This window comes from Paraphaeosphaeria sporulosa (genome assembly GCF_001642045.1).
Source record: "Paraphaeosphaeria sporulosa strain AP3s5-JAC2a unplaced genomic scaffold CC84scaffold_2, whole genome shotgun sequence".
Taxonomy (NCBI): domain Eukaryota; kingdom Fungi; phylum Ascomycota; class Dothideomycetes; order Pleosporales; family Didymosphaeriaceae; genus Paraphaeosphaeria; species Paraphaeosphaeria sporulosa.
The window spans coordinates 736,712-764,054 of record NW_017253361.1 but is presented as its reverse complement, the minus strand read 5'-3'; the positions used below and the strand labels follow the sequence as shown (position 1 = coordinate 764,054).

General features: G+C 54.3%; 10 protein-coding genes across 10 annotated transcripts; 7 read left to right on the top strand and 3 right to left on the bottom strand.

Moving 5' to 3' along the window:
- Positions 1-476: 476 nt before the first annotated feature.
- On the bottom strand, positions 477-2,633 carry CC84DRAFT_1137121 (glycosyl transferase). The gene is made up of 3 exons (XM_018176134.1): positions 1,961-2,633; positions 1,513-1,911; positions 477-1,464 (listed from the first exon to the last, which is right to left on the bottom strand). The coding sequence occupies exons 1-3, from the start codon at positions 2,245-2,247 to the stop codon at positions 591-593; spliced, it is 1,560 nt and encodes a 519-aa protein (XP_018039813.1). The 5' UTR covers positions 2,248-2,633; the 3' UTR covers positions 477-590.
- Positions 2,634-3,047: 414 nt separating this feature from the next.
- Positions 3,048-3,578, top strand: CC84DRAFT_1081214 (uncharacterized protein; the record flags this gene model as incomplete). The annotated part of the gene is made up of 2 exons (XM_018173921.1): positions 3,048-3,078; positions 3,130-3,578. The coding sequence occupies 2 exons, from the start codon at positions 3,048-3,050 to the stop codon at positions 3,576-3,578; spliced, it is 480 nt and encodes a 159-aa protein (XP_018039812.1).
- Positions 3,579-4,039: 461 nt separating this feature from the next.
- On the top strand, positions 4,040-4,744 carry CC84DRAFT_1067352 (uncharacterized protein; the record flags this gene model as incomplete). Its single annotated transcript, XM_018173640.1, has 1 exon — positions 4,040-4,744. A coding segment is annotated over one exon (705 nt), but the record flags the coding sequence as incomplete, so codon positions are not given.
- A 215-nt stretch (positions 4,745-4,959) lies between these two features.
- On the bottom strand, positions 4,960-5,913 carry CC84DRAFT_1160598 (uncharacterized protein). Its single transcript, XM_018177535.1, has one exon. It carries the CDS (start codon positions 5,799-5,801, stop codon positions 5,217-5,219), a length of 585 nt encoding a protein of 194 aa, XP_018039810.1. The 5' UTR covers positions 5,802-5,913; the 3' UTR covers positions 4,960-5,216.
- Positions 5,914-6,014: 101 nt separating this feature from the next.
- CC84DRAFT_1160597 (uncharacterized protein) lies at positions 6,015-7,221 on the top strand. The gene has a single exon (XM_018177534.1). It carries the CDS (start codon positions 6,095-6,097, stop codon positions 7,028-7,030), a length of 936 nt encoding a protein of 311 aa, XP_018039809.1. The 5' UTR covers positions 6,015-6,094; the 3' UTR covers positions 7,031-7,221.
- Positions 7,222-8,815: 1,594 nt separating this feature from the next.
- On the top strand, positions 8,816-11,046 carry CC84DRAFT_437258 (uncharacterized protein). Its single transcript, XM_018186270.1, has 2 exons — positions 8,816-8,843; positions 8,896-11,046. The coding sequence occupies exon 2, from the start codon at positions 8,994-8,996 to the stop codon at positions 10,782-10,784; it is 1,791 nt and encodes a 596-aa protein (XP_018039808.1). The 5' UTR covers positions 8,816-8,843; positions 8,896-8,993; the 3' UTR covers positions 10,785-11,046.
- Positions 11,047-11,183: 137 nt separating this feature from the next.
- Positions 11,184-11,962, top strand: CC84DRAFT_1160595 (GAF domain nucleotide-binding protein; the record flags this gene model as incomplete). Its single annotated transcript, XM_018177533.1, has 3 exons — positions 11,184-11,262; positions 11,375-11,703; positions 11,773-11,962. The coding sequence occupies 3 exons, from the start codon at positions 11,187-11,189 to the stop codon at positions 11,881-11,883; spliced, it is 516 nt and encodes a 171-aa protein (XP_018039807.1). The 3' UTR covers positions 11,884-11,962.
- Positions 11,817-12,614, bottom strand: CC84DRAFT_437298 (DUF1754-domain-containing protein). Its single transcript, XM_018186271.1, has one exon. The coding sequence runs from the start codon at positions 12,570-12,572 to the stop codon at positions 12,186-12,188; it is 387 nt and encodes a 128-aa protein (XP_018039806.1). The 5' UTR covers positions 12,573-12,614; the 3' UTR covers positions 11,817-12,185.
- A 4,696-nt stretch (positions 12,615-17,310) lies between these two features.
- On the top strand, positions 17,311-19,384 carry CC84DRAFT_1193263 (uncharacterized protein; the record flags this gene model as incomplete). The annotated part of the gene is made up of 3 exons (XM_018181285.1): positions 17,311-17,480; positions 17,538-17,797; positions 17,850-19,384. 3 exons carry the CDS (start codon positions 17,311-17,313, stop codon positions 19,118-19,120), a joined length of 1,701 nt encoding a protein of 566 aa, XP_018039805.1. The 3' UTR covers positions 19,121-19,384.
- Positions 19,385-25,254: 5,870 nt separating this feature from the next.
- CC84DRAFT_437062 (guanine nucleotide binding protein, alpha subunit) lies at positions 25,255-27,006 on the top strand. Its single transcript, XM_018186269.1, has 5 exons — positions 25,255-25,484; positions 25,534-25,718; positions 25,768-25,925; positions 25,974-26,232; positions 26,282-27,006. The coding sequence occupies exons 1-5, from the start codon at positions 25,355-25,357 to the stop codon at positions 26,627-26,629; spliced, it is 1,080 nt and encodes a 359-aa protein (XP_018039804.1). The 5' UTR covers positions 25,255-25,354; the 3' UTR covers positions 26,630-27,006.
- The last annotated feature ends 337 nt before the right edge of the window (positions 27,007-27,343 follow it).

The window sequence follows — 27,343 nt, the reverse complement described above, 5'->3', positions numbered from 1 at the left end:
TATTGCTGCGTGGTTGAGCAGGACACGTCCATGCGAGACTGTGCTCGTGTGCTGTTTCGTTCAGTGTCAGTTGCAGTCAAAGGGCAAGCGAACGGGCGGCTAGAGACGTAATGAAGCTGTCGGGGCAGGCGGGGTGTAGGCTGCAGCGGCGCGGGGGTTTCCCTTACGAGCGGCCGCTAGGATCCACATGCCCTATCAGCAACGCGATAGTACCGTGGAAGGAAGTCACGCAGCCACCAACCAGCCCGCCTTTCATTTGGCTGGTCGCAAATGGCCGGTCTCGGAATCTGTCGAACAATGAAGCAGGCACAAACAACTTCAAGAGCAGAAAGCAGCAAACCGGTTGAAGACCATCAAGTGTACAATTACGCTATCCATGCCGATGCTGATGCTGGTGCTTCTGCCGTCATCCGTTGCGTAAACCTGTAGTACAAAGCGTTCAAACAAATATACACAAAAGCATATCCATCCTCATTCCTCATGGCTCATTTAGACATGATCTCCTCCCAAAGCAGACCTTCCGGAAACCCCGTTGCACCTCATAGCAGCAGCGCTGCATCCTCTATGGTATCATCCCTCATGAAAACGTATCAGACTGATCCGGGCGGTGTTGCCCACCCGCCAGCCACCTCGACCCACTCTGCAAGACACGAGCCTTGTTTGCCCTCTACGTCGATGATATCTGTGTCGCAGCGACACCGGCAACCGACGCCGTTCTCCCTCACCGGATCGTAGTGTGCCCAATACTCGTCTTCTTCGCGCCGAGCCTTCTCGTCCATCGTCGTTTTCTCGAGATACGGCGTTCTGGGTAGCTGCCGGGCTGGTGCGTTCGCCGGACAATGCTGGATTGTGGTGTGCCTGTAACCAAAGTCTCGGAAGTAGTGGAGGTCTTTCGGGCCAAGTAATGCTCCAGCGGCCAGCGAATGGATTGGTGCGTCTCCCCATCGCTCGTTCCAGAAGCCACCGCTGCGGTCTATCATCTCAAAGAAGTCGTTGTATTCCTTGCTGCGGAAGAAGTCCAATCGAGCAATCTCAAAGTTGCTCCAGAAGTGGCACATGTTATACGTTTCGCCTTCCATTGCTTCGGGTTCGATATCTGGGAGTGTATTGTAATCAAGCTCTGCAGCAAGGACCTCCCGTGGCAGGGGCTTTTGGTTCTTATCTTTCTTTGCATCCTCCTTCTCTTTGAGCACCCTCTCCTTTCGCTCCTCCGGCTTTTCTACAAACATTTCCCACAGGCCTCGCGATTTGAGATTGTGTTTCCTCCTGTAGGCGGAAGCGTATCGGAAAAGGTTGGGTACTGTCTCTCTCAGCTCTTTTATAGCAATGGTGAAACCGTACGTCTTGTTGTTCCGGATCATGTGCTGGAACGGGTCGTAGGTAATGTCGCAGAAGTACTTGATCTCTGGCTCCAACCGCCAGTACCATTCGTACTTTTGAAGCAGCTCGTGCTTATAGAAGAAACTGGCTTGCCATTAGCATTAGAAGCCCGCATCCGGATAGCCATCTTACCCTGAGTAGAAACGGCACATTTTGTGATAGCTCTCCTCTCCGCCATACATGACGGCAGCGTCACCTTGCTTCTGAATACCCTCCTTCGCGACCGCAGCATCGACCCAGTCTGGGAACCCCCACATCTCGGGACTGATCTTGCCCCACTCTACTTTCGCACTGGCGTGCTTCTCTACGGCCTCTCTGAATGTCTCGTTGAAGTCCCCATCGTTCAAAAAGACGTATGGATAGTGGAACCAACGATTGAAATGCCGCTCAATGGACTTGACCGATTGTATTACGCCTTCCAAGTCTTGGTTTCTCGCCAGCACAACGAATGCAGCGTTCGCGCGCGGTGCGTTAATTTGGGGTTCGAGGCAGCCTATTGCGAATGGTTTGTCGTATTTGTCGCTTATCTTCCTGGCGAAATATCAGCATAGTCGCGTTTAGATCCCGAGATGAGACGTGCCGTATTGACGGAGGCGTCCCTGCGCCAGGCATTGTGTTGACACTGTCGATATCAGGAGACTGTGCGAAGAGAAGTAGTATCAATATCACCACCAGGACTGGGAACAGCAGGACTATGCCAAGCGGCACTGAAAACGACGATCCCCCTTTGAGCTGTATGCGTCGTTGTAAGAAGCCTGTTTGGGGCGTCATCTTCTTCGGAGGGCGCAGGCGACTGTCAGATCTGTCTTGATCGCGTTTTGGTGAGGCCAGCTTCTGTGCAACATCTCGATCTCGCAGTGTGCTCATTGTGCCCCGACAAACACTCCGAAGCGCCTACAATGCCTCGCGCTGTCTCGTATCGCCCTGTAATGTTCTTGAGTCGCGGCACTCGGCGATAGTGCGATTGTTCCACGGCCCTTGGACGGTCTCGGGCTGGAAGGAGCTCCGGCTACGAGAAGCGCGTTTGTATCAGGGGCACAAGTACAGACGGGCGGTCGGGCAGGAACCGGGATAGTGGGAGCGCGCGTGGTTTTGAGTATTGAGGTGGATTCTGCACGCGACAGCGAAGACGAATTGTTCGGGGCGAGGAATTGCAGCGTCAACTTGCGCGGCGGGACTGTTTGCGTGTCAATTTCACTAGTCGGGAAAGCTTTGACAAGGGAAAGCAGGAGGAGACGGGCGGCTTCCGCGTCGAGTGAGCTACATCGCACTGCGACCACGGCCTACCCGCGCTTATGGAATTTGCGACGTATGCCAACCAGCATCGCAGCGCTGTAGGCAACATTGGAAGATCAACGCGGCAGCCACTATCACCCGAAAGGGGTAAAGAGTAAACATCGCGTCACTGACGGAGTTAACACCGCCAAGAGATCTACGCCCGCTTCCCGCACCTGCGCAAGCGCCCCACGCTGGCGGCGGCTTTTCGAACCAACCATCGCACCTTGATCGAACAGCATCAGACCTGCGCAGCCAGCACAGTGCCTGGGCCTCTAATTCCCACTTGATATCTCAGCGCTCACAATCCCGGAGCATCTCCCTTGGCTATTTTGACTGGCCAGTCTAAGCGCATCTCCTCGTCGACTACACTTTGCAGTACATTCGTTGTCATGAGTTTCAAGGCGAAGGACCTTCACTACAGTATGTGGGAACTAATCTAGAACTGATGGGCAGAGCTGATAAGAACTGCAGATGATAAGCAGCCCGCCTTTCTGCGGCGGCTGCGAGGTGAACTAGCCGGTGACGGCTCGGGGCGACATGAGCAGCCAGTTCCGAGAAACAAGCGATTGAAAAAGGACGACGATGAAGACGATGCGCCTACATATGTGCTGGAAGAAACGAATCAGTCAATGACGAAAGCCGAGTATGAGGCCATGGTAGCCGGTAAAGACGCCGAAAAGACTGAGGATGCGACCAACAGCGACAGTGAAGCTACGAAAGACCCAGCAGCAATACAGCCCAAGGACAACATAGTTGAAGTTGGTAAAGCCACAAAAAAGCGGAAGGTAGCGAAAGTTATTGCTGAGGAGAAGGACGTTGAGGCCAAGGAGCCAATTGAGGCGGAAAAGAAGGTGGTGAAGAAGGCCAAGAAGAAAGGGAAGCCTGTCAAGCTATCCTTTGGGGACGAGGAGGGCGCCTGAAGGTCCACCTGGATCGGACTTAGCAATGATGTGTGTACGCAAGGACGAAACAACTCCTACGGCCTTTGGCTCCGATGACCACCGTATCATTGCCTCCACGCTTCGGTGGCTACAGAGGTTCCAGCTGAGCTGTCCCTCGAGGCTTGATTGGCAACACACGAACTGAACGGCGACTTATCTATTGCGAGTACAAATGTGTAGGCCGCGGTACGTGTGAGTGTCGGAAGCTCGGAAGAAGTGTCGGAACGACTAGCGCCGCGCTAGCGCTGGGCAAGCTCCCGAAGTTTCGAGGCATGAAACTACAATTGCCAGGTGTTGCACTCGCTACACAATATTATATTGGCCTGCGCATTGTGTCTATTGAACGCCAGCACCATCACTCGTGATATATACTGCCTGCCTCACGCACGGCAAAGCCTCTGCGCTGCAAACCTGCTGCACACACCTCAACTCTCGAACTCATGATGGCGTTTAACCTCGACGAAATCGATCAGCACATGGCGAATCTCCGCTCTACACTGCGTCTCTTCAGCGAGGCGCTCGAACGTACCGATCATAACTCGCCCGACTGGCTTGCGACCGACCTGCTGTCTCTGCGCAATCAGACTGGCAGGTTGACAGACGGCATGCAGAAGTTCGCGGATCAGCTGCAGGCAGAGGGTCTCGCGGAGAGGAAACCACAGGCACCGGCCTCGAACAAGCGTGCACGCCTCAGCCTCGAAGGTGCAAAGCGCCCGACGCCTTCCTCCACGCCGGCGCCTTCGTCACCACAAGTTCCGAAGTCTGCGGCACCTCCGCCAACGCAACCCCAACCCCAGTTCCAGCCTACAAGTCCCCGCGAAGAGTACGAAGTCCAGCGGGTCGATGTTACAGAAGAGGTCAACCGCCGCCTGCGCGAGGCCCGGCTACGCCGGCTCGTGGACTCGCCTAGTACATCGCAGAAGCGCAAGTTCGACGCCTACGAGAGTATGGAAACCTGGGGCGAGACTGACGACAGTACGGAGCAGCAAGAAGACGATGCCATGGGACGGAGTCCGTTTAAGAGGATCCGGGCCAGTGGGACGTTCGAGCCGATTGCGAGCGTGATGAAGAGGAAAGAGGGCAGCATCGCTGTGGGTTTCACCGACATGGAGAAGGAGGAGCGGGTACATGTGAAGAGGCGCAAACGTTGAGCGCAGCAGACACTGAGTCCTGACATTCTAATTCGAGGGTTTACCAAGCTCATTTGCGCCGCCAGCAATGCAGTCACGAGACTCCTTTGTTGCTTGCAATTGTTCTGCATACGACATCGCCAATGGGGGATACGAGTGAGCGGCATGCTTCTCACACCGAAGGCATATAAGCCGATTGTAAGTTTTGTGGTGATCGGATGAAGATACCCAAGTACGTCCAAGGCATCTTTGAAGATGCTGCCAGCGTGAGGCAGGACTACACATTCAAGATCAGCATTTTGGAGTCAATTTACATATTACATTGACAGATTCTTGCCTCGACCGTGTCGCTTGACCATGTATCTGTTTGGACTACGTCAAAGACGACTCCCACCACCAACCCAATGCATCCCAAACGCCAGTAGATGCTGCATCTCTACCCTAGTCCTACACCAAAATAATCATACAGCCATCCGCAACCGCACCATCACTCTTTCTTCTCTCCCTCAGCCTTCCCATCCTCCCCCTTCTTCTTATCCCAATTCCACACCTCCCAAATCTGCTCCAAAATAAGATCCGTATAACTCTTCCCCTCCTCAAGCGCCTTTCGCTCTTCCTCCAGCCTCCTCTGTTTCCACCCCTCCTCCTCCCCGCCCATCCAAATCTTTCCCAGAAGACCCTTCTTCTCCTTCTCCCTCTCCTTGCCCAACCCCTCCAACCCCTCCCGCCTCGCGCGCTCAGCTTCTTCCCGCTCCTTCAATATCCGGCTTGTTTCGCGCGCCTTGTCAGTGGGGAGCGAGCTGACCGGGTTGCGGAAGGAGGGCGTCATGAGGGAGAGCAGGGAACGTCCTTTGTACGACTCTGCGAGGTGGTCGGCAGAGAGGTAGAAGCCGATGGCGAGGGAGAAGGTGTATAGGTCGAGTTTGCGCGGGGGCAGCAGCGCGATTGTGGGGCAGATGAGGACGCCGCCGATGGCGATGTTGCGTTTGTAGCGGTTGTAGCGTTCTTGCTGCTCGAGAGCGATGCGCTGGTCGGGCGTGAGGATGCCGGTGGGGGCGTTGGGGGTTGCCATTGTGGGTGTAAGCATGCGCGGGCGATGCGAGAGTCTTGATTGGGGAGTAAAGCGGTGTGTGGGACGTTGCGCGTGGAGGAAGTTTTTGCGGCGAGAGGTTTGGAGATGTTCATGATGCAAAAGACCATTGACGCGCTTATTTTGGCGCTCGGCTAGATGCTGGCTGGGATGCTGCCGGGGCGGCTAGCTTCATCTGCGTTCGGAGCTGTTTGGTGTGACGACACGATACTGCAACACCATTGGGACATTTGAAAATCACCATTGAATCAAGATACACCAGTTTCTCTGCTTGGATGACTACCTCCACGCCTTCAGAGCCCCAAGACTCCCCCATTCACCAATCCTCCTCCACCCAAGCCCGCCTCCACCAACAGTCCTCCATCATGCTCCGCGAGCAGCCGAAAGAAGTTGACCTCCTGATCCTCGGCGCAGGCTGGACAGCCACCTTCCTTATCCCGCTCCTCGAGACAGAAAAAATCCCCTACGCAGCCACCACAACCACTGGACGAGACAGCACCATACCTTTCAAATTCAACCCAGACTCCGGCTCCGCAGAGCCCTACAAGACGCTCCCAAAAGCCAAGACCATCCTCATCACCTTCCCGCTCACCGGGAAAGGCCCCTCGAAAGTGCTCACCGGGCTCTACCGCTCCGTCCACGGCGCAAAAAACCACTGGATCCAGCTTGGCCACACGGGGATATTCAATCAGCTGCCGGACTCGTACTCGGACGACGACTCGCCGTACGACAAGAGCAACGAGCGCGCCATCGCCGAGGACGAGCTGAGGCAGCTGGGCGGCACGGCGCTGAATCTCTCTGGCTTGTACGGCGGCTCGCGCGTCCCCCGGTCATGGCTTCCGCGGCTCGGGCAGAGCAAGGACGATGTGCGCAAGCGTGGCGCCGTGCACTTCATCCACGGCGAGGACGTCGCGAGAGCGATCGTCGCGAGCCACAGACACCCTACCCCGGGGAAGCGGTGGATCTTGGCGGACCTGAGGGTGTACGATTGGTATGATTTGATCATGAGCTTCAGTGCTATGGCGGAGGGGGAGGAAAGCGCGCAGGAAGAGGAGACGAGGCAGCAGTTTGCGAAGTGGGTGGGCGAGCTGATGCTGGAGGAGGATGTGAGGGCGCTGCCAAGGGAGATGGATAAGCTGGGGCGCAAGTTGGATTCGAGGGGGTTCTGGAAGGAGCATGGGATTTGGCCGCGGCATCAGAGGTTGGGTTAGGCGAGGCGGCTTGTTGCGAGATGAGTGCATTGGAAAAGAAAGAAAGGTAGCACACTGTTGCCGTTCTCACACAGTTCGGCGTATCGACGCTCTCTTCTACTATGGCTAATGCGTCAATGTCACGTTGCAGTACAAAACAGGATAAAACTAATGACTCGATATGCATAATCAGATAGTCTATCAAACCACGCCTTGCTCTAATTACTAACTCAACCTTTCTCTACGACCGTGAAAAACAAGGGGCGGTAGAGACCGCGAATGTACGACTCTGCGAGCCACCTCGGGATGTCTGACGAGCGAACAGACTGACATCAGATATCGCGGTGCGTTGGGGTGTAGTCTGGGTTCGTACCAGTGGAAGTTCATGTCGGACCGCTAGTACGGGTCAGGAAAAGATTTGAGCGGTTACTAGTGATGGTGGGCCAGCAGGGAAATTTTTGGGTTGACGGAATGATGTGGAACGTGAGAGTGCTGTGCGCAAGATTGAAATGGGCCATGTGCGTGCGCGTCAAAGGGAGGGCATTTGCGTCGTCGCTGGGCTGATTGTAGAAAGTTTGGACTCAGTCAATTCCCTCATCCCCTCCTGATCAACCTTCCTAATGCCCCCAACCTGCTCGTTGTACCGTACAAAATACAAAAACCTCCGCTGTTATCCGTCGCGTGCCCAATACGTTCCTGACCCGTACCGCCGGTCTACTCTTAATCCGTACCACCGGGACGAGCCTGAGGCACACCCACAACATCATTACGCGCCACGAAATTCTGAACGAGCTTTCCATATAGGAAATTCCACTGAGGGTCATCGCATCAATGTAATCTATGGTCTGTCTGTACCACTGCTTTTCTTACTGTGTTTGCAGATTATGCGAACTGGACAAGCCCCGCTCCACGAGCCTACAAGATGAACGAAATCCATGGACAGTCGCCGACCACAGCCACATTCCCATGGTTGCGTATCCTACTGCCCAAGTCTATCCAGGCTTCGGTACGTGGAGGGCTGTGCACTGATTTGTACCGTCCAGTTTCAACGATAGCCATTGAACGATGCGGTGCCTTCACTTCACCGCGAGACACCCGCCCAATGGCATCGTGCACCCCTCTCCGGGATGTGGATCCCTGGTAGCTCGAGTCTCACAAATTTGGGTGAGCAGATGGCCGTGCAATGATCCGCACCGTCCAGATCTCACGGTGACCGCGGAGCGATGCGGTACCATCGGTTCCTGATATGACCCTCTCGTCAAAGGCGCTCGTGACATCTTTTGTGTGCTGTTATGCAACTGCTTGAATTCATCGAGGCTTGGGTGAGCAGATTACTGTACACTGATCCACACCGCCCCCACCTCACGATAGCCGTTGGGAAGTGACTAGGCAGCGCCATCGGTCCCCAGTGAGATCTCCCGCCCAATAGCTCACGCGATGTCCTCTTCAGCGAGTGGATTTACGTCGCTCGATTCCACCCAAGGTCTAGTACGCAGAGGGCTGTGTACTGATCCGTACCGTCCAAACCTGACGATGGCCGTTCTAGTCACTTCCCAACTGTCCTCCCAACGGCTATCGTGATATGCCTTTCCTAGTTTCAACGGTTCCGTTGAGACTGCAGTCTGCTTCTTCGTGTATAAGAGGTCCTTCGTCGTTGCGAGTTTTCGATCTTCATCCATCGTCAGTACAGCATACTCGGATACCACTTTCAAGTACGCTTTCCAAGCTCTTCACCAACCACCAAGCTTCACCGCGACCACCACCATTTTACCAGCAAGACTATTCCGGCCACCAGCTTAGCAGCAACACACTCCCGACTTTAGACGTCGCCACTGTAAGTCCTGCTCGCATCGAAGCCAAAGTCCACTCCGGACTCACATCCTCAGCCCATCGCCTCCTCGAGCACTCTGGACACGAAGTCTAAAGCAGAACATCCTTCGAGTCATCCCAGGGCCTACCACCTACGCCTTACCTCCTCATCAAAATGGCTTACTACGTCCCTATCATCCGCACCGGCCGCATCGGCACGGTGCTTGTTAGCTTTCCCCACGGCACCGTTAGCTGCCGCATCGAGATCACCTCGTGCCATGTGGACGTCCACACTCGCACTCTAGCGGGTCAACTCACCAGCCCAAGTCCCCCGACTATCATCCAGTGCATGGATGACGGTGGCCTGGCTCCCAGCATAGGCGATTTCGACTTCGTCTCTGGCACCTACCAGGGGACGAATGGATTTACCCTGGGCATGCCGTTGTGGTACGCCCCACAGCCCGCGGCCCACCCAATGCCCATGATCAGGTATCTCCAACACGAAAATTCGGTCATTTCTGATGCTCAAACAAGGGCAGCTCACGACCCGGCTGTCCCTCATCAACAGTCGCCTACCGCGCCTTCCATTGGCACGAGCGTTAATCTGCCCATTGTCGTGGACGACAATAATGGCGCAAGCGCTCGTTTGCCCATCATCGTCGAGAGCAATGATGATGGTGCGCAGGATCACATTCCGGCATCAGAAGAAGCTACTGCGGAGCCTCTTCCGCCCTCTCACCTCCGAGAGACGCTAGTCCACTTGAAGAAATATGTCTTTGGTAAGGCTCACCAACGAGATTGGCTTGAGTCCTTCAAGACTGGTTCCTGCAGACAGCGGGAAGAGTATTGCCGTCTGTTTTGGCCGTCGATTGAGCAGGCGGAAGTGGACCTTGACTGGGTCTCAAAACACTTCGGTAATTTCACTGAGGCGTATATCGAGCGCCTGGCTGTTGAAGGCAGGAAGAGGAAGGAGGAGCTTGACTGGGAGAAAGAAGGTGAAGATATTGCGACGAGTTGGGAGCAGAGAAGAAACGAGCAGAGTGACCAGGCGAAGAGGGACAAAGAGCTTAGGGATAAGGCTACTAAAAGGCAGGTCGAACTTAAAGAGCAAAGGCGAATTCGCCTAGAGAAGAAAGAGAAGCGCGACGCTGCAAAACGCGCTGCTGATGAAGCAAAGAAGAAGAAAGCCGAGGAGGAGAAAGCTACAAAGGCGGCTGAAAGAGAAAGGCAAAGGCTCGCTGCCGCCACAGAGGAGCAGAGGGTAAGAAATGAAGAGAACGTGAGAAAAGCCGAAGAGAGGAAGGCACACCGCGCAGCCGCTCCTTCCAGGAAGAGAAAAGCAGCGACCGCGCCTGCCGAGCCTGCGAAGAAGCGCAAGACAGATGCGCTACCGCCAACGCCTCCCACCTCACAATGCGAGGAGACGCCTAGTGTTGACGAACTTAAAGCCAGTATCATGGCGGAGTTCGATACTGAGGTTGATGATGATAATGATGGCCTTTGTGCAGCTATCATGGCCGCTCATGAGAGCGAGCCACTAGCAGAATCGGAGGAATCGGATGCTGACGACGACGAGATCGCTGCTGTCTTCGCGACGCAGGCAGCAGAACCGGCTTCAGAGTCACCTGCTCGGGCTAGTTTGCCCCAGGAGCAGCACACAGCTCCTCCAACACCACCGGCTCAAACACCTGAGCCTGAAGAGGAATACGAGAGCGAGGACGGCGCTAATAGCCTCTTTGATGGAAGTGATGATGAGGCGCGTGAGGATGAGAATGAGAGTGAGGAAGAGGAGGTGGTGAAAGCGGCGCGGAAGGTCCTTTCGCCTCGTGAAATCAAGCTTACCGAGGTTGAGGCGGAGGTTGAGCATGCGAAAGAGCAGACAAAGGTTTCGCGCAATAAATTCTTCAAAAGAAGAGTACACGAGCGCATCGATAGGCTGAGGAAGGAGAGGGAGCAGTACTTGTAGTTGGGGTTTCAGTCTCGCTTCATTGCCAGTACTCTTGATAATTGCCTCACTTGATTCTGACGGGCCTTCCACTGTCTACTGTGCCAACGTAATGCTATCCGGTGCACATCGTCCCGTCGCAAGTCGCTGTAAAGGCTGTCGAGTCCTTTCTCGCTGTGCTCGCAAATTCCACGCGTAGTGTTCGCGCCGTTCCACCCTGGCCAATCAGCGCCCCCACCACCGCGATTGCGCCATTCGCTAGCCCGAAATCTTTCTGCACGATGCATTTTCTGGAACTCTGATTCAGTTCACTTTCATAGCCAACTGAGTTCAGCCATGGTACGTCATGATGGATGTGTAGCTTGAACGTGGCGTTGATGCTTGGAGCAGGTTCACGCAGACTCGTCGCATTTTGCAAGTGGCATGAGCAAGGCAGAGGTGTACGCGCAGGTGCTGGAGCAGGCCACGGCGCTGTTTGACGGGCAGAGAAACTGGGTACGTGGGACTTGGACTTTGTTCCGATGTAGGGTAGTGAAATCATACTAACTTACGTTTAGGTCTGGTATGATGATCCTTGCCCTCGCACGCCTGCTTAGCGTTATGGTAACAAGACATCACTAACCCGCTCTTCTACAGCAACTTCTCGAACGCTGCCGCGCTCCTCTGGCATGCATATCATTCTCTCCCTGCCCCATCGTCCGCAGTAAACTGGTCCGGGTTCTACTTCACAGATCCGTCGAATCCGCGCCAACTCATCCTTGGGCCCTTCCAAGGCCAAGTCGCGTGCCAGGCCATTGCTTTTGGCCGAGGCGTATGCGGAGCAGCTGCTGAGACCAAAGTCACGCAGTTAGTTGAGGATGTGGACAAGTTCCCAGGGCACATTGCGTGTGACGGAGCGAGTAAAAGCGAGGTTGTCGTGCCCATTGTCAAAGATGGAAAGGTAACGAAGGCTCCGCCAGATGCTTTTTGAAACGGGCAATTACTTGGAGCAATGCTAACGAAAGAACAGACCGTCGCCATTATCGACGTCGATTGTGCAGAGCTGAATGGTTTCAATGACGAGGATCAGGTTGCATTGGAGGAGTTGGCCCGGTTGTTGGCAGAGTCTTGTGATTTTTGATATACCCAAAGAGTAGTGCTGTCGCATGCCCGAAGACGACAGTATGAATGAATGCCGGAATGGCGTTATGCAATCATTCTTTTAAGGACGCGTGCCTCCATCCGCAATACCAAGCCGTGACCAAAGGCACCGTTGAGCCGCGCTAAGCCTAACGGCCCCATGACGCCTTGTGAAATGCATGTAGCAATGTAACGAGATTTGGGTATCGTAGGCTCCTCCATGATGGACCGGCAGACAACCTGGTAGTGCGCGCACTTGTGGCGTCGAGGCACAGGCACCCACAGGTTGCCCAGTTCTACGTCTTAGCCTGGTCCGATCTTCGGCATGTCGTGATGTTCGCTCAGTCCGCTGAGGTATTTGTTCAGCTCCTCCACCTTCTCCTTGTGCGTCTTCACGCCCTCCTTCTTCAGCCGGTCCTCCAATCGCTTTCGGCGCATCTCGTCGTGTCGCTTCTCTGCCTCAGTCTTCTTCCGGCCGCCGTCTTCTTTGATAGCCTTTTCGGCTGTGTCTGGTGATATCGAGCGACGCGGCGTATGCGAGGGTGACTTGGAGCGCGCCTTGACCCGGGTTGACGCTTCGGCGCTGGCATCGGCTGGCTTTGACTTCTTCTTTTTCTTCCTTTTATCGACGCCGCCGCCTTTGAGCTTCAAAGCGCCGCCGGCGGCTGAAGTATAGTCGGACGACGGCATGGTGCGCCGTGGGAGTGCGTTGAGATTCGGCGGTCCGAGACTGGACAACTTTGAAGCTCCGCTCGGCGCGCAAAAGCAGCCGTGTTCGGCAGACCGGGCACGTGACGCGAGGTCGGTAGCTCTTCCAGCAGCGTTTTGGCCAGCGTTCCAAGGCACCCGAGTCCTTCACAAAATACAATGAAGCCCCACATGTTTGGAGGGTTGCATGTTATTGCAACAGAGGTTCTCCAGGGACACCGACAACCAGTCGTTGCGACTTCAATCCTGATATCATGAGCCTCCTGTCACTCCCAGCGGACTGCACATATACTCCTTCCCACTTCCCCCTAATCCGCCATCTTATCCATACAATATCTATGCAGGTTTCGTATACTCGTGCAAAACAATCTGCTACGCATTGGAGCCCGAGATCCTCAAGCGCGTGAGCCCCCTCCTCCGCTTTATACAAGCCCGATGTCGCGGTGTATACGGTGACACAGACATGCAATATAACGAACCGACATGTATGAAAGCGCTTCGAAGTGTGGAGGTGAGCGGACTTGCAGCAATTCGATACAGTTCTGCTAAGTAATTCTTGTACTTCATTCGCCCCATCCAGCTGGGCCTGTTCGGTCGCGACGACCCTTTTCTGGCCATCCTCTACCTGCACTTCTCCTCGCTCACCATCACCTCTACTCCCCCGATTCGCGATAGTCAGTCGCCCAGTGGAGGTCCACATATGAAAAACACATTCCGCCTGTTTCGAGGATGAAAGACATGATCTCCGCAGAAGACAACGTGACGCACGTGAAATACACATGGATACATGATCCACAGCGGTGCAGGCGCGGCTGGGCACAAGATATGCAAGAGAAGTCGGGGACATGGAAGGTGCAGTTTACATGCGAGGATGGCCCCGAAGATAATGCAGAACTGCTCAACCAGGAGGACACGGAGCAGTTCGGGCAATGTAATCTCTATTGGTAAGATTGACCCCTCAAAATTGGAACCGTAATCGAGAAAAGTGAGAATTGAAATTGCCTGAACTCTATTAGGGACGGAAAACATCTCTTTGGTTCCAGTGGTGGATCTCGTAGAAGCGCACAGTGCGGCGTGAGAAGAGCAAGAAAGATAAGCCACAATCCCAGAGCCCCAAATATGATCACCTCTGTCTACCTGGTTGTCGTAGCACGGTAGGTTCCGTCTGCCTGCAGTTTCTGCCACCTGCTTAGTTCCTCGAAGGCGCACCATATTCGACCTCCGTTCGCGCGCGTCCCCTACTGTGTAAACATCATTCGAGGCCATCTTTGCATAAAACATCCCTTCAGTTGTACTGTCTCAGCGTCATCCAGCTCGTTGAAAACTCACGATGCCAAGTTCAGCTCCAAGTTACGTAAAGTGGAGCATCCTCAAATAAATTTCCCTCGCGCGACGGTGGAGCACTGGCTCCAGCTTCCCCAGACTTTCGGACGTGCGAGGAAACCCCAATTACGTACAAAGCTTCTTCTCACGTTTGGACGCGTACGTTTTGCGGGGTGAGCACCGTCTGTCGTGTCCATCGCATCTCTCAGCGACGCCAGAGGTGAAGATTCTTCATCGGGAAGAAATCCTGAACAGCATCACATCTTGGCAACGACCAAGCCAATTACTTTGAGATAACACTCATTGGCCAGCAAACACGCGACCCTTCTTAGGTATGTACCACTGCGTATCCCTCGCTTCCTAAACGAATCTTCCTCACCACACGCCTGGGAATCAGTCACGGCGTGCGCCTCTCGCGCGATTACCCTGCGAAGAAAGTCCTGTATTCTCATAACATGATTTCTATCATAACTTCCAAGCCCCGGGTCCGCGCTCCTACAGCAATCTGCCTATGAATAAAAGGAGCCGTCTCAACAAGGCAGTTGCTCACGAGATGAGCGCTCGAGCTGCGGCCTGCGGAGATTTCTAACGAAGCACTGACGGCGAATGGGCAATCCTCCGGGGTTCGCGACGAGGCTGCGGTGGGAACGTAGGCGAGTCGGCTATCGCGCGCGGGGGTCAGAGGCTGTGGGCATCGTGTGTGTGTCTGGTCTCGTGTGTGCTGAAATCCTAGTGTTGGGGGCGCCGTCTCGGCTGTGGGAACCGGGATTGTGCAAGTTGCACGTGTGAAAGCTGCGCACAGCGCCGGGAGCCTGGGCGGAATGCACAATGTCGAGACACGTTTGTGGCGTGAGAAGTCGCATCGGAAGAGTCTTTGTTAATGGCTCTAGGAGTTGTTTGCGGCGCTGCCCTAATGCGTGGCGGCAACAAGGAGCCGCGGAGGATCAATCTCGTGACGAGTTTTGTTCACAGGGGCCTTCCCACATAACCACGAAAGCTGCCATACTGGCGTGAAGACTTTCCACGTCAGTAATGATACAGCTAGATCACAGTTTCACAAACGCGCAGTAGAGTGGTCGAGTAAGCAGCAACGGTGTCGTTCATGATGCGTACCACTTTGCGATCGTCTGGCTGTTTGGGCCGTATGAGCTGCCACGGCAGAAGTCATGACGCCGGTGAATAATGCATCTCGATTCCCGCAATCGATCTCGAGACCTTGAAAGCATGTTCGACGATCTATATCAGCCCGTGTACACACAGAGAAGTGTCAGTATCTTGACACGTTCGCGCTGCAGGGAAAATGTGTCAATACCTCCAATAGGCAAGACATCGATTCCCACCAGTCGAGCAGGGTTATTCCCACCCAACCATCAACGGGAAGGTCGGCGATGCGCCCAGAAGGCACACGCCAATGTCACTGTCCCTATAAGAGCAAAGGTCGCATATCCCAAGCCACCAATGAATGCTTCAAAAGCCCAAGCGGCGTAGTGCCCGCCTTACATGCCGCCATGGCGAGCTTGGGGAGCGGCCGGTGGGAGGCTGCGGGATGCGAGGTAGCCTGCGAGGGCTGTCCTGGGCGACGATCTCGAGCTTCTGGAACGGGGACGCAGTAATCAACGGGCAACCACTCATAACGAGCCGCAGCGCGGAACGCTTTACATCGAGTGATGAGGCACAGGGCGGCATAAAACATACCCTCCATCAGCGCTGTGGTGTTGTGGTCGAGACCCGCTGAGAAGAGCACCTCAGAGTCCAAGACTCCGTTACGCGGCTTGGCTGGCTCCGTAGCTCTTTTGTGTATCAGTGAGCACGCCTCTCGGAAGCAGAGTTTGTGCAAGCGTCTTGGAGCGAAGCCTTCCGATTCACCATCGAAGAATGTTTCAGGCCCCATCGATTGGTCGACCGTTTGGCCAATCTTGAGACTTGTCGCGTACGTCGGGCTTCCCGTTCCTTAGGCTGCAGCCCCGGCGCCTCATGCGTCGGATGGCGCTTGCGCCAGAGAACCGTGACACGAACGCCCGGGTGCGAGGCTGTCAACTGCAGACGAAGAACCCATGCGAGCGGAGGTACAGACCCCTCGTAGAAGGTCGTCTAGCGTACCAGCTCACCCAACGCCGATTACAAGAGACCACACTATGAAAAGGCCCGAAAAGGCAACAATGGCGTAAGGTTCTAATTCGCACGTAAGATGAGCAGTATTGTCTTGGTGTTGTTCGTATGGTTTCGCGACACCCCAGATTGGCAGGTGGGTGTTCAGACACGAGAATGGCGGAGGTCAGGACATGGGTCGACCGGGGCACCCTGTCGGTCAGCGTCAAGTGATGAGCCTGTGAGCCTCGAGTAGCACACAGTGGGATCCTGAAATGGTTGTCACCTGTTCGCAGCGCCCGCTCATTCTCATCCGCGCGCAAGTTGTCGAAACATCGTGCACCCCGAAGTGGATCTCATAAATGGCGCATTCCAAAACCACGCGTCCGGTACAGACAAAGCAGGCCTGCCGATGCAATTACTGTCTGGTATTGATAGCGCTACAGACAGTTTTCTGGAAAGGTGCCTCTTTAGGGCAGCGCCCCGAGAAATCCACCAACGAAGGAGCCGCCGCGCCGCCAACTAACTTAGCCTCGTGCCCGCCCGCTCAAGAAATTGCCCAGTCGCCCGCCGTTATCTTCGTCGAGGCTTGAGCATGAAGCCAATTCGCACCGCAGACAATCATTGACAATCCCTATGACAATCCAGAAGTTATAATCAGAAGACAGAAACACGGGTCTCTGTGTTTGGAGGCAGATAGTGGCAGAAACATCGTGATCTGGATTTGAGGCAACCCAACGCGTGCGCGGCGATGCGAAAACACCCCACGAGTGCATGCTGGGTAACCGTAAGATCGCTTGCCGTCTGCCTGGGGTTTGGATGTCTGTCGTGCTCCTCCTCCTTCCGGACTGGCTCGCGTTATCAATCCCTACTATGTTGAGTTTAGGCACTCGAGAGCTGAGTGGCTAGCCTGCCCAATTCAGGGAGATTTGCCGCAGTTGCAGATACCACCATCCATCCAGACCGTACGAGATGCTCTTAGATCCCCGGCCACCAAGTCCGCGTGGCCAAGCGCCAATCCACCAAGGCGTCGCGGGGCCTGAGCTTGGGTGTCCAAGCGTTTGTCGTGCTGGGGAACGGGTGTCAGGGTCCTGTGCCAGGGTGGCACGATGTGCGTGGTGCTGTTGGGTGTTCGAGTATTAAAAGCGCTGCGCTGTGCTCCCATCCCGACCCAGAGCGTCAGAGGTATTGTCCCTCGTTAATTCATATTAGGCCTCGCGCCTATCCTCGTCGTTCGATTTATAGGGTCTGCCCTCTTTTCAGATACACATCCTCTACACTCGTCCATCTTTGACGAGCTCACACGAGAATGGCGGACATCGAAAAGCACGACTACACTGTCCAGGGGGGAGGTAGTGAAAGCGACCATGGCCATGGTGTGAAGGACATTGTTGCAACAAAGGGTGCTGCCGTCGGTGAGGCCGCCGACATCTATGGTGATCTCGCCACGGCCGAGCAGTATGGATATGTCGAGCGAGGGTAAGTCTCCAGATGTAGGGCCATTGTACTCCTGGCCATCATGCTGATTTACCGCAGTCTCAAGTCCCGGCACATCCAGTTCATCGCCCTTGGAGGTACTATTGGTACTGGTCTTTTCCTCGGTATTGGCACTGCGTTCGCAAACGCTGGCCCTGTCTCTGTCCTTCTCGGCTACACGATAACTGGTATTGCTGTCTTCGGTATGATGCAAAGTCTTGGTGAAATGTCTACCTGGCTTCCGCTGCCCGGTGCTATTCCTCAATACTGCGCTCGTTACGCTGATCCCGCTCTTGGCTTTGCTGTCGGCTGGAACAACTGTAAGTTACTTTACCATATCCATACTCATCATTGCTCATGTGTGTTTTCCAGGGTACCAGTGCGCCATCACTCTGTGTGCCGAAATCTCCGCTGCGGCCGTCGTCATTAGCTTCTGGGATACCGAAGAAAAGATCAACCAAGGCGTGTGGATTGCGATTATCATCGTCATCATCATTGGCTTGAATATTTTTGCTGTGTCAATTTACGGCGAGGCCGAGTTCTGCTTCGCATCGATAAAGATCATCACGATTATTGGTCTCCTCCTCACCGGTGTCGTCATCTGGCTTGGTGGTGCTCCCGACAAGGATCGTCGTGGATTCCGTTACTGGAAAGAAGGTGCGATGAAGGAGTACATTGGTACTGGAAGCACCGGTCGATTCTCTGGTCTCTGGTCCACACTTGTCAATGCTGCTTTCTCCTACGGTGGTGTCGAGATGGTTGCTGTTGCTGCAGGTGAAGCCGCCAATCCGCGCAAGAACATTCCCAAGGCCATCCGCCGTGTCTTCTGGCGTATCCTCGCTTTCTACGTTCTTGGATCGTTCGTCATCGGTGTTTGCATCAGCTCCAACGATGAGGCTTTGACCAGCGACAACCTCTCGGGTGCCCAGAAGTCTCCTTGGGTTATTGCCTGCAAGAACGCTGGTATCCCTGTTCTCCCGCACATTGTCAACGCCGTCATTCTCACCTCTGCCACCTCCTCCGGAAACGCGTTCTTGTACACCGGCTCTCGTTACCTCTTCGGTGTTGCTCAGAACGGCCAGGCTCCCAAGTTTCTCCTGAAATGCTCCAAGAACGGTGTGCCGTACTGGTGTGTCGGCATCACAGCTGTCTTCTCCCTGCTCACCTTCATGAGCTTGGGAACCAGTGCCAACGAAGTCTTCTTGTGGTTCCAGAACCTTGTGACCATTGCTCAGTGCTTCACATGGTGCAGCATCTGCTTGGGCTACATTGGGTTCCACAAGGCGTTGAAGGCTCAAGGCGTTGACCGCAACACCTTGGTCTTCAGGTCACCGTGGCAGCCGTACACCGCTTGGGTCAGCTTCGTTTTCTTCACCCTCGTTATCTTCTTCAACGGCTTCAAGCCCTTTACGGAGACCAAGGGAGGATGGGGCAAGTCCCAGTTGACTGACTTCTTCACCGCCTATGTCGGTGTAGCCATCTTCTTCCTGCTTTACATCTTCTGGAAGGTCTTGAAGCGCGAGCCTTTCGTCGTACCGGCGAACGCTGACATCTGGAGTGGAAAGGCTGCCCTTGATGCCGAGGTCTGGCCCGAGCAGATCCCCACGAACATCTTCCAGAAGTTCTGGTACTGGCTGTGCTAAAGACTTCTGTATTTAATGTGCATGTATCGTTTCGAGTTCTGTAAAAGAGGTGTTATTGGCGGTTGAGCTTCGATGCGGTCGCAGGCATGATACCACGAGATTCCCTGGATGTGATTAGTGTGCTATATCAATCACTGTTGCAAACTTTAATACAACACGACTTCCTGTTCCACTGTGATTGTCTGCCAATGCTTTCTTGTTGTGGACAAGCTGTGATACCGGTCGAAGAGAGCTCGGCTTGACAGAACATTGTCGGTGTGCATGATATGGTTGATGTAGACATACCTGGTGCGTTACACGGGCGTGATTGTCTTCCGACGAACACTCATCTTGCGATTCTAGCGTCGAATTTTCACGCCCTACCAAGGACAAGTGAATCGCGCTGGGGATCCGAGCGAATGACTACGGCCGAAAGTGTCAGCCAAGCTAAGGTCGCACGTGTTCTCGCGACGCGTCCGCGTTAGTGTAACCAAAAGCAGATCTTTGACAGGGCGCCGAATAATGAGTGCGAGCAGTGGGCGCATCCACAGTCAGAGATTAAACTCGAGTATAAAAGCGAGACTACGCGCTGTTTCGGCATGTTCGGCCCCGGATTGGCCGGCGGGAAACTTCGGTCGGCATCGTTTCGCAACACCTCGATGCGGTTAGCCCTAATCGAATGCTACCTAGCTTTCGCATTGTCCACGATGTTATCAACGGGGCACGTTTCACAAGAGGACAAGTCGAGTCAATACTCGGATAATTATCTTCCTATCTTCTGAAGTACTTCACAGGTCTTTGAATGGTTAATGAGCTGCAGATGATCGGAAACAGCAATTGACCCGCATGGGTGTAGCCTTGCAGGTTTGTGTCTTTTGTCTTCTTTTGGGCGGCACACTATTGAAAATGTCCTCGAATTTGGAGATCCACATGTAGTCAATTTCACAGCCATTGTGCCCTAGAGAGTCTTTACCTCACCACCTAGGCCGACATGTAGTCATCAGCGAACAGCGGCGGGACCGTTCCCCTCTCCAATTTAGTTCTCAGTCTCTCACTTTTCCATCTCCGCAAGCAGATCATTGTACTTGTTGTGCCAGTACTTTGCTTCGCCGTTGGATCCGCTGGGTATGGTGCCTTCAGCCTTGAGCTCCTGGATCTCCACCAGGACCTGCGTGAGCCGCTTCTTGGTACCCTCAAGTTGCTTATACTTAGGCACCATCTCCCGGTACTGGAGCATGGCTTTCTAGAAGTAGGTCAGTAGCATATTCGCTAGTCGATTACAGGCTCAAGAAACACTTACACGACCAAGGTCCTCCCACTCGGCTCGATTGGCCTCTGACTGGGTGAGCTTCTCGTTGAGTGTCTGAAGCTCCTTCCGAAGAGCCGCAACATCAGCTGAGTCATTGGTCGCAGTAAGCTTATTCTGCATGCTCTGTACAGTGGCGCGGAGTGTAACTATATCTTGGGCGTCCGATTAGTGCCAGATCAACCTACGTCGTCGGCTCACTTACCGATCTCTGCGTCGCCTTTCTTGAGCGCGGCGATAGTCTTATTGTGCTCTAATTGTTTCGCTCGAAGCTCGTTGTTCTCCTTCTTAACCTCATCGTTCTCACTCTCGGTCCGCTTGAGCTTGGAGGAGAGCTGCTGGGCTTCATCCTTCGCAAGACCAACCTTCTGCTTCAATTCGTCTAAATACTATCAATGGCAGGAAAATTGAAGTTGTGCAATCTGCGTGACTGACCGAGCTCAGATTTGAGCGTCCCATGCTGTGTCTGTATGGTGTCCTTGAGGAAAGTAACACGGCTGTGTTGCTTCTCAAGATCGGCCTTCTGCTGCTGCAGGGCCTGAACTTCGCCATCGAGCGCATCCACCTTCTTCGTCTTTTCTTTGAGATTCTGTGCATGTTAGCAATTGGATGAAAACCAAGCCCAGCGTATGACTTACTTCCGCCGTCTTTACGTAAACTGTACTCTGATTGTTGTACTTCTCGGACAGCAACTTCAATTCAGCCTTCATCTTATCAACCTCCCTCCTAGACCCCTCATCTGCTTGACGGAGCGTCTTCAGATAATTGTCCACAGATACCGCTTTCTGTTGCTCCTTGTGCAGCTGACCTTTCAAGTTAAGCAGCTGCTTTTGGTAGTCCTCTGCAGCTTCTCTAGCTCTGTCTTCGGCAGCTTGCAGCTCGGCCTCGAGGCCTTTGATGTTACCGCGGATGTTCTCGTTCTCGGCAGAGAGGCTCTCCTTGGAGTGGATCTATACGGTTTCGTGTCAGCAATATCCGATACAACAATACACCAGCTGCAGTGTCAACCCGACAGTCTGGGTACTTTGTTGCTCCTTCGGGGCAACACAAGTGCATCCAGATTCTTGGTGTGGTACTGTATAAACTTGCCAAGGTTGCCAGCTTCTCCTCCAGCACGCCGCGCATATTAGCAGCATCCTCCTCAGCTGCCTTAGCCTTCTTAAGCTCATCATTCCGTGTGTCCATTTCACTCCGCACTAAGCCGAGGTCCATCTGTAGGCACGATGGTGGCACCTGCTGCTCCGCGTTCTTGTTGCTCGTGTCGACCTCCACACCTTTGAGAGCCTGCTGCTGTCCATAGACAAGCTCCTGACTAAGTTTTATCTTCGTCTTCTGTTCCAGCTCCTGCCGGATATCCTGGTGAGCCTCATAAATCTCGTCACCAGTGAGGAGACCCGAGTTCTCTTTCTGCTTCTCAAGGAAGTACGGGAGTGCGCCTTGCACTTGGCAAGTGGTCCCAAGGAGCTTGTTCACTTCCTGCCGGAGGTTTTCTACGACCTTTAGAGCGGCCGTGTCAGGGTGCTCGGCGTTGATGGCGTCGCTGATCAAGTTTATGATCTGTGTACATGTTAGCCACTGCATCAGTACCAACTTTTATACCAGGTAAGTATCGGGTCGATCGTGACGTGACTCACCTGGCGAACTTTGGCAGCTACAGTAGACACAGTCTGACCCACAGCATGCATGTGCTGGGTAATCTGCTGCTCAAGCGCGCGGGTCTGCGCCTGGACAAGCTGAGCTCCAGCGCTCTGGTCTGGGACAGCATTGTTTGGCGCCTGCTCACAAAACACGAGGATGTCTTCAGCGTTCTTCTTCGCCCGGAGCTCCGGGTTTGCTGCGAGTAAAGCTTCAACTTGCTTGCGGCGCCGCGGAGAGGCGTAACGCGAATCGACCATGCCAATTGGACCGTAGTACGGTTGACCGGGCCCCATTGTGTGTCTGTCGAGCAAGTGTTCGATAGCAGGGAAAGTGACAGAGAGCAGCGACGGGACTCACGCAAGAGCAAGTACACCCTCACTCCACTCACTCGCAACGTCAACGAATAAGGCTGGAGAACGCGCGCGGGCAGATGTTCGAACTGAAGCGTGTGTGTAATTTTTCGGTGTGCGTTGGGAGCGGTGAGTTGAAGTAATGAGTTAGTCTGGTAGTGGGGAGAGGTTGGGAAAGCGCCGTACGGGTTTGAGACAGCAACAGCAAACGGACTAGGAAGGTGCACCTCACTGGCCCATAACGGCGAGCTCTTCTACATCTTTAGAGAAGCTACGAGCCCGTAACGCACAGCACGTGTTGGGAATCGGTTGATGCGCCCTATCCCTGGCTGACCTGCTCCAAAGCGTCGTCAATATTTGATTGCACTGTGTTGACGAAGAGGAGGCCATCCAGTGCTCACGTTTTCAGGCAGAGTACTGCATGGACTGGATGTCAGAGTCAACTGGGACTGCATAGTCAACGCAGCCGTTGCAGCCGTTGGTCGAATGCCCTGAGGCAGCATCGAGCGATGTTTGAGTACAATCGATTCGTCTATTTCTCTGTGTTGGACAGCGCACTGTAGACCAATCCTTCCTGTAGCGCCGCACATCCAAGTACATGATCTCCTCTCAACAAACTCAAGGTAATGGCGGGGGCGCAGGGGAATCTCACATGGTCGAATGTCGCGTCTGGCTGCGATACCAGTTGAAGTTCCATCTTCAACTCTCGAATTTGGTCCTCACCCCGGAAGCTTGGAAGAACAGAGAGCATTTTTTACTAGATCAACGAAGAACGAAGGGAAATGAGACCAAGTGAAGATCTAACGACACAACAAGGGAGAGAATTGCGACAATATTAATTTCTACTTCTCAAGGATATGAGACCTGACAAAACCCAACGACTTGGTGGACAAACAGAACATGGAAAGAGGATATTGTTCCAGGATAACCTGAAGGTGAATATTATTATTCGGTTGCAACTCACGTCGGTGTCTCTGAACAATCCATAATCAGCCACGGCCTTTCTCCGGGTTGAAGATAATGAGACGTCCATTGAGAAGAAAATGCATATGCCACTGACGAAAAAAGAAAACCCCCCCCCACATGTCTTACCATCTAGTGAGGAGAGAGACTAGGACCCTGGACAAGTATGCGTACAACAGCGAAATGAAGTGAAATGACGGCAGGGTTCGATTTGAAACATAAATGATGGACGACAGGATCGGCGCATGCAGACATCTATCCCAAACCAGGCACGCGGTGCCGAATCCAATTGGCCAGGCCGAGTAACTCGCCATCGGTCCTTGGATCAAATTCCATTCGGACAGTGCCACGGTCCGAAAAGTACACCGCAGCGTATCTGCGGGGGTTATCGACAGGTGTGCCACGATCTGCACCGCTACGGAGCTGTGCACCGGGAAGTATGGGGTCCGGGGCGAGCTGAGGGGCGTTGGAAAGGAGCCATGCTCGGGTACGAGAAGGTGACCTTTGGCACTAAGCAACGCGTATACAATCGGAAATATGCATCCTATAGGGTGACGATCAAGCAGTTCGATCCTGCTAGTCACTTGGAGGCAGGGCTGGGGTGGCGAGGATGCGGGTGGGCCAGGGCAATGAACCGGTGCTTTATCCAAGTCGCCCTGCAGCGACCTGCAGAGTCAGCCGGCTGGGCGAGACGCAGCAGCAAAGAAGCAAAGGTCGACTCGCTCAAGGTAAAATGGCAGTAGAGTTCAGCGGGCGACTGGGAGGGAAGCTAGCGACTTTGAGCAAGCCGCGGGATCCACCAGCAGGCGGGAGCGGCCGGGGTCAGTCTTACGTTGTTTAGCTCCGATGCAAATTGTCCTCGTGTTGCCGCGCTGCGAGGCCAACGGCTGCATGGACACAGCGTTGGGGGCGGGCGGTGGTGTGGGAGCTGCAGTTGACCAAATCAGCGCACACCTCAGCTCATTGACTACCTCAGAAGGTATCACGTCGAGAACGTCCGCCAGCTCGACCGGAGCACATGGCGATGAGCACACGCAGCGTGCTCGACGGATGTGCCATGAAACGCGGGCACGCGGGCTACTGTAGCTTTCCACACCCGTCCCTCTGCTTCGGGACCTGTGCAGCGCCACTGGATTCCTTTTGCGAGTCTTGCAGCATGGGCAGCCAATGCGCGGTGCAGGCGGAGAGCAGCGGTGGAGCCGGCCAGCCCAAAGCGGGAGTGCACATTGCTCTGTCTCATGGGTGCTTTGTTCTTGCGCGCGCTGCGTTTCCCGACTCCCCAAATCCCTGGCCTGGCCAGAGTTCCGCCGCGTCTTGCAGGCTTTGTTGCCGTCACGTTTCTCGCTCGCCGTGGTGTTGTCCAGGCTGCGTCTGGCGTGCGTCTGCGCCAATCCGCCGTGCAACCGCAATCCCTCAGTCTAGTCTGCCCGCCGCGCTCCGTGCTCTCCTCATAACCAACCTCACCCCTCACGGCGCTGCGTCTCTGCTGTCCTGCCGGCTTCTCGCTGCCGTCTCCCAGTCTGCCCTTGTTCGCCCCTGCCGTTGCGCTGCCGGGGTTTCAGTGCGGCTCGCCGAGTAGTTCGACCTTTGCAGGGCACCCCAACAGTCCATGCTCGGCACAGCTCCCTTTTCCTGTCGATCCATCACCCCCAGCACTATCATTCGTCCTGGTCCGCTCGCAGTCGCAGGTCGCCACGCCTCGCCTTTGACACTCGTTTGCCTGCGACCGTCCGTCTGGCTGACATTGTGCGAGTGTAAGTATAGTCCCCGCGGCGCGCTGCCCCCGCGCTTCCCTTCCCTTCCATTCCGCGCCCGCCGTTTGGTCCTGCCGCCGCGCTCCATGTCTTACGCGCATGCTGCTATATCAATGCGTGGCTGACCCGTAAATAGCTCTAATCCTGAGCGTTGCGTCGCTGCATGCCTCGAGCACCACTACAAGCCCTCCGCCGCGACCATCGACGTCCGTCGCGCCTCCAAGATTGCTCCGCGAGCCTGTGAATGGCCCCGGGTATAATGTGCTTCGGCAAGAAACCAGTCGACCCTGAGAGTCGCCGAAATGAGGAGATCGAGAAGGTCATCCGGAATGACAAGAAGAAGCAGCAGCGCGAGGTTAAGCTGCTGCTACTCGGTACGTCCTTCTGTGGCCAAGGGCGCGAACCATGCTGAACAGGTCCCAGGTGCTGGCGAGAGCGGCAAGTCCACCGTGCTGAAGCAGATGCGCATCATAAACGCCGGCGGCTTCAACAAGACCGAGCGCAAGCAATGGCGGGCCATTATCTTCAACAACCTGGTCTCCGCCTTCCAGACCATCTTTGCCGCCATGCAGGAGCAGGAGACCGACTTCGAGGACGACGACAACTTGGTGCGGACGCCGGCTCTGTGATGGCGCGAATTTATACTAACGGTAACAGCGCTACGCCGAGCTCATCACTGCCGATCCTGAGATTGGCATCGAGGACGGGATGCCGCAGGAGTGTCTCGCCGCATTCAACAGCCTGTGGGCAGACAAGGGCGTGCAGCTGGCCATTTTAAAGGGCAACCAGTACGCGCTGCATGATAACTTGAGCTAGTATGTCTTTGCGGACCCCTGAACTGAACATCCGGTAACATATCGTAGCTTCTTCGCAGATGTGGAAAGGCTCTTTGCAAGAGAATATCTGCCCACAGACCAAGACATCCTCCGCACGCGGTTACGGACAACCGGTATAACGGAAACTATATTTGAGCTAGGAAACCTCACGTACCGCATGTTCGATGTAGGTGGGCAGCGGTCCGAGCGGAAGAAGTGGATTCACGTTTTCGACAACGTGCAAGTCGTCCTTTTCCTAGTGGCAATCAGCGGTTACGACCATGTGTTGGTGGAAGACCGGAATGGCGTAAGTTGTGCTCACTGTCGGGACTGGTCCGCACTAATACTAATGGCAGAATCAAATGCACGAAGCCCTAATGCTCTTCGAGTCCATATCCAATTCGAAGTACTTTGAAAAATCAGCTCTTATTCTGTTTTTGAATAAGATTGATCTTTTCCGGGAAAAGATTGCGGGCGGCATGAGCCCGATAAACAAGGTGTTCCCGGATTACAACGGGAAGCCGACCGACATCGAGGCTGGACAAGAGTTCTTTGCCAACAAGTTCCGAAATTTGGTACGGCAACCGAAGAAGGAGGTCTACGTTCACTATACCAACGCGACCGACACCAATCTTCTGAAGATCACCATGCAGTCAGTACAGGACATGATCGTCCAGCGCAACCTCAACGCCCTCATCTTGTAAGCACCCCCTTACTACACAACTGGGGCAGTCGCCCTTCTCTTGGACGAACGCCAAGTCTTGGTCTCGCTCAATTGATTGCTTTTATTGCACGCACACTGGAACACCTAAGCCGTGGGCCGCCATGTACTGCACTCAACACTACAACTTTGCCCTCATCGGACTCCATTTGGACCGGTCTATAAGGCATCTGACGGTCATTCACTGACTGTGTTCGAGCCACGGCAATGGCCCCAAAGCCCCTGGATGATTTCTCGGTCCGCCCTTCACGCACGCGCCCTTACGTTACATACCCTCGATATCCCGTCCGTTCTTCGAAAGTTTATTCATGTTTGTGTTAGGATGAGATGATTGGACGATCTGCTCGACTTGCTTGGAGCGCTTTCACGGTACACAGATTGCCGACATTCTGTTTTGTTAATTTTTACGGGCTTGCTGTGTGGAGCAATGAGTGAATGAGGATGGAATCTGAAGAGCTAGTGAACGCGTCATTTTGTGTGTGAAATGGCTTAGCAGCGCATTCTCTCCACACTTCGGGGTCATCATTGGCATTTGGGAGGCTCCTGCCATTGCAAACCGCCAGCTTTATAATGCTTGGCAGACGGGCTCGGACGGTATACATTGCGCAAGATGTAAAAAACCACTTTCATCACAAAAACTATCTTCCGATTACACCTTTCTCAACTCTGCTGCCTTGACTGTGAATACGCACGTTTG

Excerpts from the sequence above, each read along its gene's own strand:
- CC84DRAFT_1137121 (XM_018176134.1), bottom strand. The coding sequence starts at position 2,247 with ATGAGCACACTGCGAGATCGAGATGTTGCACAGAAGCTGGCCTCACCA. Across the intron at positions 1,912-1,960 it reads GGGACGCCTCCGTCAATACG|GAAGATAAGCGACAAATACG; the intron begins GCACGTCTCATC and ends ATATTTCGCCAG. Across the intron at positions 1,465-1,512 it reads ATGTGCCGTTTCTACTCAGG|TTTCTTCTATAAGCACGAGC; the intron begins GTAAGATGGCTA and ends ATGGCAAGCCAG.
- CC84DRAFT_1160598 (XM_018177535.1), bottom strand. The coding sequence starts at position 5,801 with ATGGCAACCCCCAACGCCCCCACCGGCATCCTCACGCCCGACCAGCGC.
- CC84DRAFT_1160597 (XM_018177534.1), top strand. The coding sequence starts at position 6,095 with ATGACTACCTCCACGCCTTCAGAGCCCCAAGACTCCCCCATTCACCAA.
- CC84DRAFT_437258 (XM_018186270.1), top strand. The coding sequence starts at position 8,994 with ATGGCTTACTACGTCCCTATCATCCGCACCGGCCGCATCGGCACGGTG.
- CC84DRAFT_437298 (XM_018186271.1), bottom strand. The coding sequence starts at position 12,572 with ATGCCGTCGTCCGACTATACTTCAGCCGCCGGCGGCGCTTTGAAGCTC.
- CC84DRAFT_437062 (XM_018186269.1), top strand. The coding sequence starts at position 25,355 with ATGGCCCCGGGTATAATGTGCTTCGGCAAGAAACCAGTCGACCCTGAG. Across the intron at positions 25,719-25,767 it reads TCGAGGACGACGACAACTTG|CGCTACGCCGAGCTCATCAC; the intron begins GTGCGGACGCCG and ends TAACGGTAACAG. Across the intron at positions 25,926-25,973 it reads CTGCATGATAACTTGAGCTA|CTTCTTCGCAGATGTGGAAA; the intron begins GTATGTCTTTGC and ends AACATATCGTAG.